General features: G+C 39.3%; 1 protein-coding gene across 6 annotated transcripts in view; it reads right to left on the reverse strand.

Moving 5' to 3' along the window:
• Window positions 1-298: 298 nt before the first annotated feature.
• Window positions 299-21,511, reverse strand: part of dnm3a (dynamin 3a) — a 203,744-nt gene continuing 182,531 nt past the window's right edge. For all 6 annotated transcript variants that reach the window (XM_072573547.1, XM_072573548.1, XM_072573545.1 and 3 more), the window contains 2 exons: window positions 19,816-20,043; window positions 299-458 (listed from right to left, as the gene is read on the reverse strand). In XM_072573547.1, the coding sequence (XP_072429648.1) occupies window positions 419-458; window positions 19,816-20,043 (268 nt within the window). In that variant the 3' untranslated portion in view covers window positions 299-418. The remainder of the gene's footprint in view (window positions 459-19,815; window positions 20,044-21,511) is intronic.

Below are 21,511 nucleotides of genomic sequence, written 5' to 3' on the forward strand. Positions count from 1 at the left end.
TCGACAGAAATGATCTCATGGCTCTCCCTCAAAGTAGATTGGGGGAAATTATATCTAGTGTCCTAACCTATAATTATCCCTCAATCAACATCACAAATAACAGGTTAGCTTTGCTGTCTGTGGAAGCATCCTGTGAATAAATTCACTACAATATTGCCTACATTAGAAAATATTGGAATTGGTTGTAAAGCATTTTATAATGTTTTGCAGTAATGAGAGATATGATAGATATGCTAATTTCATAGAATAACTAAAAAGTTAAAACCAAATATGCATCCCAATTTAGAATAGAGTTAGGTTTATTGTCAGCATAAAATGAACAGGTATATACATGGAAAATAGTGCAATTGCATGACGTAAGACAAATAAAATATACAAATACCACTATAAACATTGAAAGAAAGTTAAATTAGTGTCTTTATGAAGTAGGTCTTCCAGGAACTGCCGGAGGGGGACGCCTAAACAGAAAATAGGAGAAAAAAAGATGGTGGTGAGTTCCAAATGATACGAACAGACTAAACAAACAGTAAAAAGACTGGAGTGATAGAATTAGCTCGTACTAGCATAAGAGGACAGCTGTAAATGAAATGTGTGTGCCCATTTACAGACACTAATCAAGGAAAGACCACAGGTTTAAGAAAGGACATCGCATCCCTGGTTTATAAAACTTCTGATGCTTCATTTGGTCTTTAATAAAATTGAAATGATAACTATTCCAACAAAAAAAATGCATGAGAAACTACAATTAATGGAGTCCAATTATGTACATCTTGCTTAATTACTAGCTTCCAGAGTTGGTGAGACTAAAACTTGGTATGGTTTGACAAATATTCAGAGAGAAACATAGTTACAGTTTCAACTTGGCAACCTTTTGTTAGAACCAGAAAAAACCCCAAGGTTCCTCACTTTACAGTATAAGCAAAGGCAGAGTCAGGAAAAATGAGAACTCCAGTTCTGAGAGTGTGGCGGGGGGGGTGTGTGTGAAAAAGCCCAAGAGAAGGAAGGCTTGTAATAGGATGGAATCCAGGAGTGATTTAAGGGGATAACATGTGGGCAAAATGAATCAAGTAAGGTAATAAAAGATGGACACAGAAACAAAGAGGTCACACACAAGCAACATTACCCTTTATGATGTAGGCCAAGTATGAAGGGAGCAAAGGGTGGATCAAGCTGGTCATGTACAACAAACAGAGGTTCGAGGGAACATTGGTCCACTTGAGAGATAAATGGTTACAATAACAGAACAAAAGAGGAGGGAATGGAAGAAAGTGACAAAAAGGTGAATCTCTCTGGGATTATGATGGAATACTGTGTTCCAGTTAGGGATCCATCCTTTCAACCTCCACGACGCCCAACAGTTTCGGTGCAGCCATCTGCCATGAGCAGCCATCCGAGAAAACAGTTGTGGTGATCTCAGGTACATGAACTCAATCATTGAACGCAATGTTCCCAAGCAAAAGATGAGGTTCGTTCCATTAGTTTGTGTTGAGTATCACTGGAACAGTGCAGGAGGCAGAGGAAGAGAAAGATCAGAACTGGAAGTGTGATAGAGAATTTAGGTGGCCAGTGACCAGAAGCTCAGTGACCTTGCAGACTCCAAGGTATCACTAGCAACAACACAGTATAGAAAAAGAAGTATGAGGGAACTGCTGTTTTAACTGGAAGGAGTTCTCGGACTCTGGCTGCCAGAAAGGAGGGTGTTAAAAAGGCTGGTACTGCAACCCCTGTGATTTCATAAGAAGGTATTGGAGAAAGGGGAGTAATTGTTGGGGTGGACAAAGAGTGGACCAGAATGTCTAAGAGGGAACAATCTCTTTTACAATGCCAAAAGAGACAGATGTTCAGTAGTGGTCACACATTGAAAGTCAGAGAGACTTTAAAGGATGCGTATGGAGGCTAGTTGTGGTTGGGGAGAGGAAGTGACAGGGTGTGATGGGAATTAGGAAGAGGGGGTGACAGGGTGTGATGGGAATTGGGAAGCGGGAGTGACAGGGTGTGGTGGGAATTGGGAAGAGGGAGTGACAGGGTGTGATGGGAATTAGGAAGAGATAGTGACATGGTGTGATGGGAATTGGGGAGAGGGAGTGACAGGGCTTGGTGGGGGTTGGGAAGAGGGAGTGACAGGGCGTGGTGGGGGTTAGGAAGGTGTGACAGAGTGTGGTGGGGGTTAGGAAGAGGGAGTGCCATGGTGTGGTGGGTATTGGGAAGAGAGAGTGCCGGGGTGTGGTGCGAATTGGGAAGAGGGAGTGCCAGAGTGTGGTGGGAATTGGGAAGAGGGAACGCCAAGGTGTGGTGGGGCTTGGGAAGAAGAGTGACAGGATGTAGTGGAGGTTGGGAAGAGGGAGTGACAGGGTTGGGAGTAGAGCAATAAGGAGAAATCTAGAAGGGATAAGCAGTAGTGTACAAACAGGCTTAAAGAATCCCAGTGACAAGGAATCCTCAATTAAGGAAAGACGACCGAGTGGAAGTTCAGAGGTTGGATCACCAGAATAAATGCTACAAAGAAGGAAACATTATGAGAATGAAATAGAATCCTCACAGGAAGCAGGTGGGAGATATACAGTTAAAGATAGCTGCGTTGTAGAGCTTAGCGGCCAATATCCCAAGAAACAGAGATAGAAAATTTGATGGATGAATATATTAGAGATTAATCATGTAAAAATGATGTAGAGGTAGAAAATGAATGCAACAATGAAAGTTTCCAATTTAGGGCAAGAGCAGGATCTGGCACAGAGTCAATGTACTCTCTTCCCCTGGCTACACGTGTGTGAACAATGAATTAAGAGCAGGAATAGGCCATTCAGCTTCTCAAGCCTGCTCTGGCATTCTATAAGATCATAACTGTCCTGACTGTAACCTCAAATCTGCATTCCCGCTTACACCTGATAACCATTTACCCCCTTGCTCAATATGAATCCATCCACCATATTTACAAGAAAAGAATTCCAAAGATTTGTGACCCTCTGAGAGAAAGCTCTCTGAATGCTGGTTTAAATGGATGACCTCTGACTTTTAAATAGGGCCCACTATTCTAAGTTGTCCCCCATGTACCCTGTTAAAACCCCTCGGGATGTTATATATTTTAATTAAATTTTCTAAATACCAATGATATACTAAACACCAGTGATAAACCCTTAGCCTGTCCAATCTTTCCTCAGAAGACAGGCCCCTTCCATTCCAGGTATGAGTCTAGTAAACTTTCTCTGAACTGCTTTCAACACCTTTACGTCCTTTCTTCAACAAAGTGGCCTCTGTATTCAAATATACACCATTATGTTTCTAACTTCTTCTGGTTTCTGAAGAACGACAATCAATCTGAAACATTAATGGCTTGTCTGTCCATGGATTCTGTCAGACCTAGTTCATATTTTCAATATTTTCTGCTGTGTGTTTTTCCTAAAATACAATACATTAGATTAGTAGATTATAAAATGGCTAATTGATATTTATATAAACAAACTAGCAGAGAGATTACAGTAACCTACTAGCATCAATGTTTTGCTATTCATTGGAGAAATACACCGAAATAAAAGCCTAAAAGTTTAGCATGCTTGTACAAAAGAACAAGCAATGTAGTTTAATACATGTTGTAACAACTTACTTGTTTCAAACAAATATCAATGAACAATGCTTACTGTCAAAGTGAATTCTTAATAGCAACATCAACATCTGTGCTAATATTTTACAAACAAAATGCTAGAAGGCAGTTACATCATGCTGTTACCATGAAAATGCAATCCAAATATACACATAACAAGGAAACATATAAACAATTGACGATGATGTATACACTTTAATTGAGTGCAAGATTTTTGATCCCACGACACAATCACCATTCTTACTATTAGAGTCTTGTGAAAGTTGTGCTAGACTTAAGAGCAGCTGACATCTTCACTTAAATCTACAAAAATGCTGATATTGCAAGCATTTTTTTTTCGATCCGTGGTATTCCGATGATCTTAGTGTCAGGGAAGTATTCACGATTGCTACGCTGCATGGGGGTCAGGACTTCAGACAAACCACGGAGCTAAATGACCCAGAGGTTTAGGCTAACAGATATAGCTGTAACTGTAGCTCAAACTTCCTAACTAAAATCTCAAAGCCCCATAATTGAGGAGAAAATGTCAACTTAGAAATGAATGAATAATAAAAGGATTAGATCCCAGCTTCATTTTGGCTGAGTGAAGCCGCAATTTATCTGATCATAAAATCTTTTGGTATCGATCAATAGTCACAAGTAAGGCTTGGCTCTATTATCTACCAATTAAACACTAATGGTAGGAGGCACAATTGTCCCAAATAAGCCAGTCCTTTCAATTACATGGAAATGAGCAAATATATGGAGTAGAAATAAAAGATAAAGCTAGTGACTAAAAAGAAATAGCTCTGCACTGAAAATTAATAAAATGTTTTTTAAAAGATTCTCTTCATTTGAATGTCAATACTCTGCAGATGTTAGAGAGATTAGAATTCCTCCTTACTGCAGACATGGACAACTGAGGATGGGCAATAGCTATCCACATACCCTTCCCATTCTGAACAAATTAAAAAATAATCAAACTTACAAGGTAAATCAAGCAAATTTGGAACCCAAAATAACCAACACAGGTTTTCAGATTTTGTGGATTTTGTTGTGCATATTCTTTATTGAATTAAGATTCTCTGCAAACCTATTGCACAAAATAAATAACTGGCATATGACAAGTTATGTTAAAAGAATACTGAAAACAACTGTGGCAAATTAAATTTGAGTAGAGGAAATGATTTTAAGACAAGCCATTTAGGCACTCTTTTTGCTTTTCGTTACTTTAATGTAACAAGCTTTTCACTTCTAGTAGCTTTTCATTTTATCAAAAGACAGAAAAAAGCAAGTTGCAAATTAAAGTTTTGTCTTATTAACGGAGTCAGGGTTGCCAAATAATCATAGTAGGCTGGGTGAGTGAAGAGGGAGGCCTTCAGCCGCAAGAGCAAAAGGAGAATGGGAAACGATATTAAATGTCTGAGTTTACACCCCTCTCTCTCTCTCTCCCTTCCCCCTCTCACAAGCTTGAATGGAATGTAAGGGGCCTCCTGCCACAGCATCTGCATGAGTTCCAAACCAAGCAAAGTAATGTGCTTTTATGTTTTATGCTTAAGCAGTTTCTGCTGTTTTACAGCCCAAAAACACCATACAAAAATCCCCACTTTCCAAATTTAAGCAACTTAGGATGTCAACAGAACACCTTTTGATTTATTTATTTTAATTGTGTTTCTGTACAAGTCATTTTTGTAAATTTCAGCAGACATTAAGTCAGGCATGTTTGACCAAGCAGAATGTCAAATAGATGAATACAAACATAATTGGCCTGACAGGTTCCACAGTGATCCTTGGTGTCTGGAATATACTTGACCGCATGAGCTGCAGATGTTCTTCTCTTGATGGACTTTAACGCACCAAGGGTCATTTCTTCCTCACTTTAATAGGGCACATCATTCTTCGGATTAACTTCAAAGTGCAATAATGGCTCTTCCAGGAGTTCAATTTTGGAAGAAATGGACATACAATGCCGATGTTGCCAATTATTTTTAATACAGCTTCATACATTTGAGCTAACTGCCCTCTTTGGCCTATATCTTTTCTTTATATTAGCTTTGTTCCAGAACCCAGAAAGTCTTGACGGCAGGAATACAAGACAGTGTTTTAAGGACAAAGGCTGCTTAAAACCACACACATAGTATCAAAATGAACGTGAACTGCACTACCGAAATATCTTGGCAGCCTAAGGTTACACGCCTACCACAAGCTTACTCCAGATACGGTCAGGCAGACGGAATAACTGAAACGTTACTCAGCGTTTGAACTGTGCAAGTGGGATGTATATAGCTACAGAGGGAGCCCTTTTCTAGAATGACAATTCACATACAGGAGGTATCAGTGAAATCACTTTCTGCTGCTGCTGCTAAATCAATTACTTTCAATATTTGCTTTAACACATTCTCAAACTGCAATGAGTAGTAGCTGTATTCTATGAGATGGCATATCTAACAGATCTATCTTGACATGTGCATGAATACAGTGCTAGGCAACTCCTGACGTTAATAATTCATTCATATATGCATGCAATAATTTGACCGCAACATTGTGTTTATCCAAGAATTCTGGTTGTTATTTCAACCTTTTTTATTAAACTTGATTCATGTCTAATATTCATAAAAATATTTTCATATCTGTTCTGATGAATAGACTTTGTACTTAGAATAACAAACAACATTTGAAATTCAAGGCATAATAAAATAAAACCAATTCATATTTCACCTTTACCACACACCATTCCCCAAGAAGGTGAATGTGTAATTTACTCCAGGCCTTTTCCAATCGTACAAGTGGAACTGAAAGGGAAAATTATCAATGATTCCCCAGCTTTGTTTCCATGACAGGTAAAAAGCATCTATTTCCTGCTGAGCACATTTCTTGATAATCTGCTGAACCTGAAAAACTAGACAACTAGGGAACTGGAAGTCAGACTCATGGTCATTCAGGAAGCAATTACGAGACAACACATCTGACACACTAGAATCTACAATATCCTAGGATCAGTCTCAAACTATACTTCAAACAATTCCAGGATTTACTTCTATTGTTCCACCTAAAAATGAGTTCCACATATTAACTACTCTTTGTGTCATATTAATTTTGCATTTCACCAAATGACTGTTCTGTAACTTTTAACTCTTGGTCGAGTGTAAATAGTGCTTTAGATTCACCATATCTGTATTCTGTAGTATCTTAAATGCCTCTAAGACATTTTAAAAACTTTCTATGAGAGTTTATAAGGCTCAAGTTTAACCAGTCTTGTTTATAATCTAGACCTCTATAGCTAATGGCTCCTCTTCAAGCTCTCGGAGGGCTGGAATACATCATTTCTGAATCAGTAACCAGCATTGATTAAGTACTCAACTCATCTTCTAACCAAGCCATTAAATGATACTGTTTAAGAAAGATTCAGTCTATGTATGTTCTATTCTTTTGTCTACATAGTTCAAGGTTCTATTACCTTATCTATGCTGCCCTGAAATGATTGGGCATATCAGGAGTAATAATGGATGAAGTTTCACACAATTAAGTGTCAGGTAGTTGATATCCACATAGGAAATTTCAATACTGTTTTTGTACCTATTTACACCTTCTGTCTAACTCAGTCAGTCATTTCTATTATGCCTTCTGGGAATCGGGCTTTCTGCCTCATTTGGTATTTTGTGATCACTAGTTCCACAGTAACACTGACTGCTTTTCAACTCTTCTGATCTCATGCACGCAGAAGGATCAGCACAGCATCAAAATACTCTGATATAGCTTTTGCCACTACTGTGTTTATGATCAGACTTATTCAATTCAGAGCATAAAGGGTATTTGTATGATGGAAAAGGTCATGGATGGAACGCCTCCCCACATTGATGAGGCTTCAGGCCTTACATAAACAAAGCAACTTCTACTATCTTGTATGGTAATTTTCTGAATGTGCTGAAAACTTGATCCTGCAACTCTCAGTTTTAAAACCTGATATTGTTTTAATCTTCTTGGCTTCACAACGGAATGAAGGAGGCCAATATTGGACTAATGGGCTAGGGTCAGCATAGTGTTCATCAGCTCCCAAAGCTAGTTTACCCAGAGGATAGTGTGAGGCATCCTGTCTGCCAACTGTGTGAAGCTTGCAAAGCCACAAACTGATCAGTATGTGTTGCTTTATAGACTTTATAACTGTTGAAACCGCCATGTTGTTAAATTATTTGTAAGTATTTCCAGATATCTGTCACTTGATATTAAATGCAAAGTTCAGTTAAGTCTGTTAGGCTTTGATCTTCCAGCCACATCTTTTGCCTTTGAATGGGATAACCGCTTCTCTAAAAGCATCAAGTCATTATTCCTTTGTTTCCCATAGTTTTGCCCAATTTATCATAAACTCAGAGAATCGAACAAGATGTACAAGTCTTTCTGCTACCATAAAGAAGCTCGCCAAGATATACTCCTCTAAGAACCTTTCCACTGTGAGGAGGCTGGTCATTCACTTTTGCCTCGTAATGACCAGTGGGCAATTTAAGAGCTTGGATAAAATAGGTAATATTGTTTCACTCTTTAAAATTTGGAATAAGATTTGACCGAATAAAGTGGTGGTCCCCAAATTTCCTATCTATCCCCAAGTTTGCATATAGCAGGCTCACTGCACATCCATGTCTCTGTTAGCTTGAGGGTACAGTGATGCCCCTCTCCTGGGCCTCAAATTCTCATTGTTTCCTCCCTAGCTTCATACTGTCTGCATTCCTCTTTATATAATGTTTCCTGTTTGCATTTCTCAAGCTCTGATTGAGACTCCCTCTCCTCGGCTCTTTTTTTAACTGAGAACCTTACTAATTCAACCTATTACTTCTTTTAATTTAGAACTTGCAAAAATGTCACGGTTTTAAAAATTTAGTCCCCTTCAGAAACTTCCGAATCACATTCATCACTGATACAGCTCAGGATCGCAGGTAAATGCCATCAATCGTGACTAATTTGTGTCTGCTATGAAGTTTGATTTCAGTGGTCTCATAAATAAGATTTCATTTCTGTTAGATGCTGGAGCTGACTTACATGTTTACTTATACAATATCCACTTACACAATAGTAATGGAGTTTAACAACAGAGTCCCCTTCTGATCTGAATGGAATATCATGCGCCCCACCAACTTTTCAATGGAAAACAGAGAAAATACCTGGTAAGGCAAGGCAAGATATGAATCACTGAATAGCTTTATTTGACAGCAAGTGAGTAGAAAGGGAAATAGGTGTGATTGGACCTACTTAATACAATCAGTACACTTGTCTTCACAAAATAATAAAAAATAATGATTTTTCCACATCCCCACATCAGTGGATCATTCAGCTTCGCAGAGTGATTTCTAACTGCTATCCTGTTTCCTCACCTTTTGAGCATAATGAATGCTTGTCGTCATGGCATTAAAACCTGAATGTTGATGTCTTTTATGTTTCCCTGTATTTGCAATCCAAGAGGAGAGCATACTCCAAACTGCTTAATTAGAACACCCAAGACCGAGGAACATCACAACATGATGGGAGTGTGAGGTATCGATTGCAACAATGTGGGAACAAATTACTTATTATTTACAATCTCTGGGGAAATAACTTCAGGATCTGATTTGCATTTATCATTTTCCACCTTAGACCATCTTTTAAAAATAAAACATTTAAGAATGCAACTTGCATAAAAATAATAGCAACAAAATCCAAACATCTGACTGGAAGATTGCTCCAAAACAAAATGTAAAATGTTATAAGCTCTGGCAGTCTCCTTTATGTGCATTGTATTATGCTTGTGCAAAGGTCTAATTTTTTACATCATTTTTTTTGGCAAAACAAATGGGATTGGCTTATATTTGAGATCAATTATTCCTCAAATATATATAGCCTAATAAAAATGCAATAGGCATTCAAATTGCTGCTCTTGTCTCAGTGAGCAGAACTGGACATTGCAGATGAGGAAGTTTATCCAGAATACTGCACATTCTTAGCTTGACTTTCTTCAACCTTTACTCTTCCATTCTGATTGTACAATTAAACATTCTATTTGCCTTGTTGATTACAGGTCTTTAGTGACTTATTAAGCATTGAGTCTGCAAATATCAAACATCATCACCCTTGATTATTTGATGAAATTAATTTTGTCAACCAGTTTTTCTCCTAACTTGGCTATATTTAATCTCATCCACCACTGACCTGCCCACATATATTTTTTTGAAGCACTGTGAGATTCTCACTTTGCTTGTAGAGATTCAACTGCCCCTCCTTGTTTGGAACTATCTGAAAGCTTAGAAAGATATTTTTAAATTTGCACAAAATTATGTGTGGAGACATCTGTGGGAGGTAAAAGAGAAGACAGCATGATGTTGAAAACTTGTACTGTCTAATGCTGGTCTAGTTACAAGTAACAGAATGATTATATTTGTACCAGATTATAAACATTTTTTTGAAAAAAGTCAAATTTTTAACATAAAGGATTTATGTCTTTCATTTCTTTCACAGGCTGTGCTTTATAACCTGCAAAGATATCGATATTTCTAAGCCCTTTAACTGCTAAGATGGAACTCCTCTAAGATGTTATGCAGTTTTGCTCATTATATAAGCGTCTTGCTGCCACTAAAAAAAAGGGATCGGGGCATCAATCACTAAAAAGACAGATAATCAGCAAAGACAGTCCAGACTGGAATGTCTATGAAAAACATATGGATAGCACAATGACAGAAGTACATAAAGTACTGCTTTCCACACTGAATGTGCCATTAAAACCTGTATAGACTTAAAATGGCTTGGATTTAAGTCCTTATATTTTGTGCAAAGTAAAACTGCACTTCTAGGATACAACTGATTGTGAAACTTGAATGTTTAACTTACCCGACTGATTTATACCCAACGAAAGCACTACTGAATAAGTCTAGTGTTCTATTTCCTTGTTTATATGAAGAGACAAGCAAATTTGAGTTAATAACTTGGCAAGAGCAAAATCTCTAAAATGGCACAAATCTCAACTGAAGCCTGGTTGGGAAGGATACACCCACGTAAAGCAAAAGCAGAAGCAGAAGGAAAGGCATAAATCATGAAAGCTAATCAAAAACAAAATTCAAATCAAACCAAGGCTCCGCTCACCATTGTCTGTTCAGAAGTTCTGAAATCTGCAATGGTAAATGAGCCACAAACAGAGGGTTACTGGAGTAAACCCTGGGTTGAAATTCATAATGAAGTAAATATTGGTTTAAATGTAAAATCCAACTGCTTATTTGAAATTGTGTGTTATCTTTTTGTCACAGTTAATTGCAAACATACAACAAAGATATGCAAATTGAAAGTATTGGTGATACAATCTTAAAACATTTACTCGCGTTGGTCTTGTGAGCATGTGTAGTGTATGCACTGACTTTCATGATCTGATCTCTAATTGAGCAAGTGGTTCACTTTAATACAGTTGCCCAAATATTTAATTTACTTGCTTGGAAAGTATGAATCATGGAAACATAGTTATATGGTTTCATAGAGCTTTTACTTTGAAGGTTAGCACACTTATTCACTAGTTTAATTTACATTAATAAGATGACAAGATAGATAGAATACAAATAGAAAGCTATTTCTTCATTCATTTCAGATCGCCACTACCCAAGTTGAGAACATTGCTACTTAGTGTTGAGAAAATGGTGATGTACCATCTCCTTGAATCTCTGCAGACGTGTTGATGTTCCCACAATACTTTCGCCTGAGGAGCAAAATATTTCCATCTCAGATTGGTGAATGAGGTGGAGCAGCATTTTAGGTGGTGGTGTCCCCATGCACCTTCTCCCTTTGGCATTCTAGGCAATGAAGGTTGTAGGTTTGAGCAGTGCTCCCACGGAACCTTTGTAACTTTCCCCGGTGCATTCTGTAGATAGCTCATACTGTACCAACTGTAGCTAATAGTGGGGGAAGTGGATATGTAGGCTAATGGAGAATTATCAATTGAGTAGACAGCTTTATCCTAAATTGCCTCTTCAGTGTTGGTGTAGAAGGCTCTTATACACAGGCAAGGTGCAGTAGAAATTCTACAGGCTGAGAAAAATATAAAGAACAAGAAAGGGATATAAACAAAAAGGCAAGAGCAAGAAATGGTACTGCATGAATGGAATATTGAAATGGTTGTTCTTTTAGGTGCTAAGTTAGTGGCCAGGAAATGACAACAAAGCTGCTGCCTATACACTTGGGATCCAATTATGTCCCTGGGTTAGTTCTTGTGGGTGGAGGCATTAAACTCTCAAGTCACTAGGTAGGTGGTGGCTACAGCTCCCAAAAAGAAATAGAGCTGGTTTGCTGTTTCTGGACCTTCATCGCAAGTCCCCTCAGACAGGCATCTAAGGACATAATCAGTTACTGGGCAGTGCTGCCAAAGTAAAATTTTGAAGGCTTCTGTGGTGCTCTTGAAAGTGAAATCCCAACATTGACTCAATCACCAAGTTCTCAAATGAGCTGTAGACCAATCACCTCTAAATGTGATTTGCTTTAGTTTTAAAACATTGTAAAGTCAAATGACCATACTTTCCAACCATGTGAATTAAATGTTTGGGCAACTGAACTGAAGTTAAGTACTTGCTCTGTAAATGATCAATTTAAGAAAATCAGAGTGGAACCATACACACATTACACAGAGAGGAACCTGAGCAATATTTTCAGTGTGTAAATGTGCCAGTGTTAGTTGTGTGACTGCAACTGGCTATGACAAAAAAAGGACACAGACATTCAAATAAGCATTCTGAATTTAAATTTAAAGCAATTTTTATCCTTGCAAACACAAACACCAAATTTAATTAAACAAAATAAATCCTATAGCATGTACTGCAGGATGGTATATCACAACCTGCAAGAGTGACAGAATGAACCATGTGCTTCACTGCATCATATAGAAATGAATGAACCTGATTCTTTACATAGCTGATAATTCAAATAATGATGGGCAGCACAATCTTTTGCCATGATAATTTTTGAAGATATTTGTAAGCATTTATCAATTATTATTCATTCTGGGATATTGTTAGCAAGGCCAAAATTACTGTACATCCCCATTATTTGAAGAATTTTATTTGCCCTTCCAAAACAGTTTGAATTTAAGATTATAAGATAAAATATAAGAATTAAGGGCAGGAGTAGGCTATACTGCACCTCGTTCAGGTTCCACTCTTCAAATAAGATGATGGCTGATTTGATTGTGACCCAGCTTCACTTGCCTGGTCTGCCCCTATTGCCCCTACACCAACTCCCAGATCAAAAATCGGCCTTAATTCAGTCTGAATATGTTCAATGGCTCAGTGTCCACTGCTCTCTGGGCTACAGAATACCAAAGATGAATGATCCTATGAGAGAAGGAATGCCTCATCTCTGTCTTAAATGTGAGATCACTTATGCTGAAACTGTGCCCATCTACCCCCCCTCCGTAGTTCTGAAATCCCCCACAAGAGGAAACAGCCTCCCAGCGTCTATCCTGTCAAGTCCTGTCAGGATCTTATATATTCCAGTGAGATCACAACTCAGTCCTTTAAACTTCAAGCAGTTTGGCTTGACCTGCTCAACCTTTATCATAAAACAAACCCTGTGGCTAAAACACAACGTTCTGGAAACAAATGCTTTGGAAGAATTTTCCCTCAGCTGATTTCACCCAATTTCTTTAACCTAGCTTCAAGAAAGGAAAATCAGAGCACCTTTAAACAGATAAAGTTTCATCCAATATTTTTAAGTAATTTGTTATAGAATTATCATAAAATTATCCACAAAACCATTCTTTAAGTTTGTAAAATTAAGAACCAAGGAGTCTAAATTCACTGTTTTTTTTATTTCTTATACAATCACTTAATGACCAAGTATGAAGTCCAAGACATACACGTACATTTCAAATAGGAAGTACAAAGGTTGAGTGCTTAATAATTGGATTTGCACACAAGTGCCTAACCACTGCCAGCAGCACAGCACAGTGAGCTGATAATCATAGAAACCCTAGAGTATGGAAGCAGGCCATTCAGCCTATCGAGCCCACACCAACCCTTCAAAGAGCATCCCATCCAGATCTAACCTATCGCCGTAACCCTGCATTTCCCATGGTTAATGCATCTAACTTGCACATCCCTGGACACTATGGACAATGTGGCCAACCTGAATGACTTTGGCTTGTGGGAGGAAACCAGAAGAAACCCACCAATGGAGAACATACAAACTCTACACAGAGAGTTGCCCAAGGGTGGAATCGAACCCAGGTCCCTGGCGCTGTGAGACAGCAGTGCCATCCACTGAGCCACCATGCCGTCCCATTAATTATGATGTTAATCAATCTGAAATGCTGATCTGAAGTTGGTACTGCCACTTCTAAACATTAAACTCCAAACAATGTTGTGCCTTAACCAGAATAGACACACAATGTTAAAAGGATTTTTCTTCTTCATTCATGGGACATGAGAATTTATTGACTAGCCCTACTTACCCTTGAGAAGGTGGTGATGAACAATGCACTTGAACCATTGCAGTCCTTGTATTGCAGATACACCCACAGTGCTGTCTGGGGAAGAAACTTTCAGTACTTTTACCCAGTGACAACGCAAAAATGGCAATGACATTTCAAACCAGCAGAATGTGTCACCTGGAGCTGAACTTGCAAGTATTAGTGCTCCCACATACCTGCTGTCCATGTTCTCCTAGACAGTAGACTGTCACATGTCTAGAAGGTACTGTGTAAGCAACTTTGGCAAGATGCTGCAGTCCATCTTGAGAATGGTACACACTGCTCACACTGAGTGCCAGTGGAGTTTATCAAACTGCCTGCTTTGTATGTGACTGAGTACGTTACAATCATCAGCAAACATCCCCATTTCTGACCTTATGATGGTCATTTGGGAAGTAGCAGAAAACTGTTGGCCTAGTACACTATCCTAAATAACTCTTTAACAATGTCTGATAAAATTGGCCACCAGCGTGGTTGAACATCTTCCTTTGCACGAGATATGATGCAAGCTAACCAAACATTTTCTCCTTGATTTCCATTTGTTTCAGTTTTCTGATGACCCTTTGAAGACACACTTGCTCAAATGAAGCTTTGACGTTAAGAGAGCTCACCCTTATTTCACCTTTGGAAGCCAGCTCTTTTGTCCATGTTTGTACCAAGGCTATAATGAGGAACTCCCAGTTCTGAGGAAGGGTTGCTGGATACAAAACATTAATTCTGATTTCTCTCCACAGATTCTGCCAAACCTGCTGAGCTTTTCCAGAAATTTCTGTTTTATTTCTAATTTTCAGTAGTTTCTGGTTTTTATTTCGTCTTTAGCTCACTACCCCATCTCTTCAAGGCATGCCCACCTTGAAGAATTTGTGCTCCTCTCTCTGACAGGATTACTGTTCCAATTATTTTGTCTTGGGCCACAGTCATTCATTTTCACTGATGCTCCTGGTGTTTAACAAGCTATTTGCTAAAACTCATTTCCACAGCCACATCATATTCCTCAGTAACTGCCTCCAGCTCAAACTCACCCCACGTGGATTTCAACTCAAGTTTTATCCTTCATGTTTTGAATCCACCCAGGATCATAGGTATCTCTGTGATGTTCAAGGTTCCACAGACAGGGCTGTTCTCCCAGCATCTTGAGATCCACAATGAGTGCCATAAGTTGTTATATGCACTTCATGTCTCTCTGCAACAGCACCTCTTCATGCCAGCTCAGAGTTGCACTGGTCCCCAATTCCATTTCAACCTTCAGCTCATTCGACCAATTCTAAGGAAGGGTCACTGGACCCAAAATGTTAATTCTGATTTCTCTCCACAGATACTGCTAGACCTGCTGAGTCTTTCCAGCAATTTCTGTTTTTGGTGGAATTAGATTTATTTTGCTTTTTGCGAACAGGATATAGCTCACATCATCAGTCCTATTTAAAGGGATTAAAGCTTTCAGTTCAATTACTAGATGATTTCTTCTGGCTACTGGGGCAACCATATATCACTGGAAATTTCTGAGATGTGGCTAAACTTCTGCATTGTTTGCAAAGAGTGGTCTGGTTGGGGCTGAAATAGATCTTTGGTCATTTGAAATCTTGTGTTGAAATGAATGGTGGGGCTTCCTCTAGGAAGTAAACAACCAGAGAGAATAACGAGATGGCCATGTGAAGCAGGACAAGCTGTTAGAACAGGGAGCAGGAGAAGGGCTCACAGCATGAATCATTAAAAAGGATGCAGAAAAGATTCACAAGAATGCAGTTCCTCATCCCTGGAACCAGCTATGAAGGTAGATTGGAGATGTTAGGACTGTTTCACACAGCATGCAGTTGGAATCTGAAGTGCTGTGCCTGTGTGTGTGATGCAGGAATTTCAAACGGAGGCGTTCTGAGGAGTCATCTAAAGAGGAAGAATGTGCTGGATTACTTAGGGGTGGGGAAGGGGTGGGTGGAGAGAGGGAGAGAGAAATAGTTGAGATGCTCAAAGGGGCAATGATCCAAACTGTTGACTTTTGCACTGTAAAGATTTTGGTGATTCTGTGATACTGAGCATACTCAAGAATCAATTAACTATGAGGGCTAATGCTGGAGTTGTTTTCACTTCGCTGAAAGAAGTCACGGCTGAAATTTTTCAATTGCTGTGACCAGAAGAATTACAACGTTAAACCTGGGAAAGAACAGCCTGTGACTCAAGTAAACAAATCTGGAAGAGCATTAGGCCATTCTGCCCCTCGAGCCTGCTTTGCCATTCCACAAAGAAAGATTTATTGATCTCCGCCTAAAATTATTCAATGACCCTGCCTCCAGTGCTTTCTGGGGAAGACAGCCTCACAAACTCTTGACTTTTTGGGAGAAAGAAAATCCTCATTTGCATCTTAAACGGGAGGCCCCTTATTTTTAAGCTGTTTGCCCTAGTTCTAGTCTCTACCACAAGCAGAAACATTCCTCAGGTTCTTGTATGTCACAGTAAAATGATGTTTCATTTGTATAAACCCCATGAAACACAGTCCCTGTGGCTTGCAGTACACTGCTGCATAACGGCAGTCACCAAAGCTTGCTACACCCACAGAAACATTTTTATCTCATTCCCTCTCTCCTGAGTAAAGCAGAGTGCCCAATGGCTAGATTTTGCTTGGATTGAAAGCATCCTCCCAGTACAGGGTGTCATTGGTTATACATGCATCATGTATGCACACCCAGTTTCATAAACTGAAGGGGAGTTCACTCCCTCACTGTCCAGCTGGCGTGTGACAATAGTCAGTGTACCATGCTGGCCAAAGTCTGTTAACCCAGTCACAATTCCTTCAATCTCCAATAGTTCTTTGTGCCACCATATAAGCCAAAGGTCGTATACTGATCAACAAGGATTATCAACTTGTCGCTCAGCTCATGTCTATGGTTCAAAGCCCAGAGACCTGTGCGCAGCAGGAATGTGACAAATCACAAGATCAATATCCTCAACCAATGCTTCCTTTTATTTTTTTTCCACTCTGGAGGAATTCTGCAGTCTTCAGCTGTGTAATGGTATGTTCCATGCTGCATAATCTGGCTTTACGAGGAGGCAGTCCATGCTGTTACAAATTGGTAATAAGATGAGAAGCAGGAGGAGGAGGAAGAAGTGCAATATGAAGACCACGAACAGAGGCAATAAAGTATATAGGTCCTTTCTGCTTGGTTGTTACACGATAAAATTATTCATCAATGGTACTCGTAACCATTCACCAATAGTCCCACATTCCTTCCCTTTCCTCTATCAATGACCATCTCATTGTGCTCTTTTCTGACATAAAACAAGTAAAAACAAACACCAGAAATATATATTCTCAACAAGTGTTATCAGTTCACTCATTGCATAAACTGTACAAAACTTCCTTTGAGTACTCCCCTCATACTTTTACATACTCTCACAATCCAAAACAGTGGCTCCCATTGGCTACAATACGGACGCTGGAAGGCTGCTGACCTTCAGGTGAGACCACAGACTGTCTTTGAGGTCAACATTGAGCAGCTTTAGACATGGTGAGCTAGGTTTCAGACTGTACTCTCTCAGAAATCTGGGACAACTGGCTGACTCAAGCTCAAGGGTATGGGAAGAATGGGAATGCTGTCATCTTGAAAGAGAACAGCAGGCCTGTGTTTTTTTTTGTAGCTCTCCTGAGGGGAGTCTTCGGCAATCCTACTCCTACACAAAGAATTTCAATCCTTTTTGAAAATTGATAAACACCCCGAACGATGGTTTCAAGGGCTATGATGGGAGCAATCTGATCTTTCACTGCAGCACACAAACTTTTGGTGAAAACCTTTTTGTGTTGTAGTGGAAACTCTGCCATTGGTCATCAGGTATGGTATCATCCACAGATATTCTATGTTGAAAAGGAAGGGTCAGGCCTGACAGTGCCTCATGCCACAGTGGAGCTGGGCTTCTCCATGGTCCAGTCCTCATCTGACTGCTCTTTAGCACATCTGCTATATGACCTAACCCTCCAGTGAACCGGCCCTTGCTTTATTCATTCCCCACATTTTGGTTCCTCCATATTGGAATTTGGTTACTCACTACAAGCTGAGTGCTAGCTGCTAAACCACATGCAGCGACACTCTCTTGAGCAAGTGACTGAGAGTGTAAGATTAACTGGTGCTTCTTTTTCCTTTTTCTTCACAGCCTTCCTTATATTCCTCCTTCCACTGGAACAGTTCCAGTGCTTGGGTTTCTGAAATTATAACAGAATAAGGGATAGGCTGTGGTAAGAGGAGAGGAGAAAGGGAGAAGAGTTTGCATACATCATCTGCAAGTCACATGAGATTGCAGGAAGAACAAGAGGTTGGAAAAGAGATGGACTATTTAATCACCATCACCATCCTCATCACCAATCGTTTAGGCCCCTCCACTGGCCATGGCCTCAGCAATAGCCTTTTCCATGACAACAAGCACAGGGGTATTTGGGAATACCTCCCAAACCTGTGATCTTTACCATCTAAAAGAACAAAGACTACACTACCACCTACAAGTTCCCCTTTCCAGACACACAATATTCGAACTTTAAAACAGAACATCAAACCTTCATCATCCTTTGTCACCATTCTGAACACCCTACATAACACCATGGGAGTACTATCATCCCTTGGACTGCAGCATTTCAAAAAGGCAGCTCATCATTATCTCTCAAAGACATTTAGAGATGCTCAATTAATATAGGTCTCTCAGTATCAGCCACACTCCCTGAATATGTTAAAAAATAAACACATGCGCTTGTCTTCCTCCAGTTCTTCTCTGCTGCTTCCTGTTATGGGCCACTTTCTCCTACAAGGAAGAAGGAAGTGTGTCACGGAGTGTCTCGTGATATATTTGGGTGGCATAGCAGTCTTGCTTGGATAGCTGCCAGTGGTTGCAAGCTGTACTATGTGGGCGAGGGCTTGCACAAAATTACGATGTCTGAAGCCATTGTAAAGTGCATTTACTGAAACGTTGATTGAGATTGTTGATGGTCAATAGGGTGTAGCGCAGCAAGCTGAGAATGAGGCTAATGGTGCAGTTGGAAGGATGTGTCATTTGAAGACTGAAGTCATCCATTCTGACAATTCATGCCCAATCATTAAACTTTTACCCCTACAGTACCACACCAATGTTATTAGAGATACATTCCTGCAGTTGAACCCCATTGCTATGTCTTCCCACCGTGTTTGGAGGATTTCCTGGCTCTCTCTCTTTTCAGGCTAACACTCCTCTCCATGCTGTGAACTAAGACAGTCAGTCCACTGACAGAAACCCTTGATCTATGCTGTCCCAATTCACATTTTGAAGATCCTTCACCACTCTTCACAGCCAAAATGCACTTTCCTTTCGGAGGTGAAGGCTTTCTTTAAGCCAAAACGCCACACATCATGATGTGCAGAGCCAAGAAACAGTCATGCACATAATTTCCAACAACAGTAACAATTTTCAACAACAGTAAGGAATATAAGTCACACACATTGCCAACATTGCAATGAAGAAGTGCATGTTAGCCCCCACACCCTGCCCCCAACTACCAACCAAACTTCAGGAATAAATGAAACAATGTTTGTATTTTTCCAACCAGAAAACTTACATCAAACAACTGCAAGGGTACAGGAGCATACCACTTTACTTCTGACTTGATTTTCTGGCTCTCCTGCCATTAATTAAACAAGCTGAAACAATGTTTCATTATGGACCAAGTGTTGAATCAGGGCACTGCACTCAACTGCAGAGTTGATTTAAGGCAAAGAAAAACAAGAACATGTTAATCAAGATTTTGGAGATCAAAGTTACTACTCACCTTGGGACGTTGGTAACACGTGTGGGCCTTGAAGGGATCTGTGGGGGACATCTAACTAAGTCAGCGTTGCTGGAAATACAGAGGTTGTGGAGGGCCCCTGGTCGGGACGGAATGGGAGGTGCTCCTATAGGTGGAGTGAATGAGGTAGGGCCTTGTCCAAATGGTCTGCCTGGTGGATGACCAGCTATGGGGTGCCAGTGTTGAGGTGCAGGACAGGAAGATGGTGCTCTGCAATATATTAAGTTCATTTGGAGTTATTCCTTAATCACATCAAATGTAACTGCCATATAAATACAAATTACTCTTGTTTCTTTACACACGATTGTATTACATTTGAAAATGATAACAAATCAAGACAGTTTAGACAGGCAGGCAGGTAAGCATTCATCTCTTGGGATTCCATATATGAGTCCAAACTGATCCAAGAAATGCCTTTACTCTGAAGGTTGCAACACTACTAAATGAAGAACTATTCTTTATACCCATTATGTAAAAGTAAATAAGCAGTCTCACTCAAAATCACCATAAGGTTGGAGAATGGAAAACTGATGCAAGTGAAATTCAGAATTCTTCCCTTGAGCATAAAGACCGGTGCTGAGGTATAGGGACAACAGACTTTATCCCTCTGATGGTCTAGTTTTTAGGTCATTATGAAATGATTGATAATGGACACTGTACTGGAAACAGATTGGACAAATAAATTGAAGATAACAAAACATCAGTACAATTTTAAATACTATTGCTTCAAAAATATTTTATAGCCTCCAAATACATACATCAACAGGATATTGCTTTTTAAAAATTGATTTAAATGATCTCAATTTTGTCATAAAACACTTCCTTTATTCAGTCTTTCTTTACACTTTGTTGACGTTTTATTTAATTTCTTTTTCAAAAAAAAACTGCACAAAGTGCTTGCAGAGAAAAACAGATGGTTGCTAAAATATTTAGAGATTACTTAAGGTCAAAAAAGGAGTTTGGATAGTGTAACAGTTGCAAAATTCCACTTAAGGAGGGAAGTATCATGGAATTGAGCCAGGATTTCCACAAAGAGAGAATGAAAATGAATGATTTAGGTTCAGAATATTTATATTTGAATAATCCCTGCTAAACAGCCAGAAGAAACAAACATTTCTTCCGATAAAAGTTTTAGTGTATCTTCCAAAAGAACATTGATATGTTTAGTAGGACGAAGAAAAGAGTAACAAGCTGAATTCTAAACCTAGGACTTCGAAGTTGAAAAGAATGATTTATGGAACCAAAATTATTTTAACAAAACAAACATCAATTTAACTCAGATTGACACACATAGTTTGAGGGGTGATGTTATCCGTGTTTTTTAAAATTGTGGTTACTTGACTTGTAATGTGAGCAGAGAACCGGAATGTGAATTTACAAATTAAGCCATAGGGAACATAGGTGATTTGAAGGCCCCCCTTCACAAAAAGCTGTGAGCACTTCGATTTGATCTCCATGAAAACAATTGTATTAATTGACAAACTTTTAAAAGCATGACATGTGTATATACAGTGAGGACAGGATCAAGGGTTATAAAAATAATATCTTCTTTTCCTAAAGTTGACTATCTGCTGAATCATGAACTTGAATCTACCTCAACCAAGGATTCAACTCGATATTGTTGGCATTTGGTGAAATGTAGCTGGCTTGTCACAAGCATGTGACCTCTACCTCTGCT

This window comes from Chiloscyllium punctatum, chromosome 7, assembly GCF_047496795.1.
Source record: "Chiloscyllium punctatum isolate Juve2018m chromosome 7, sChiPun1.3, whole genome shotgun sequence".
NCBI lineage: Eukaryota > Metazoa > Chordata > Chondrichthyes > Orectolobiformes > Hemiscylliidae > Chiloscyllium > Chiloscyllium punctatum.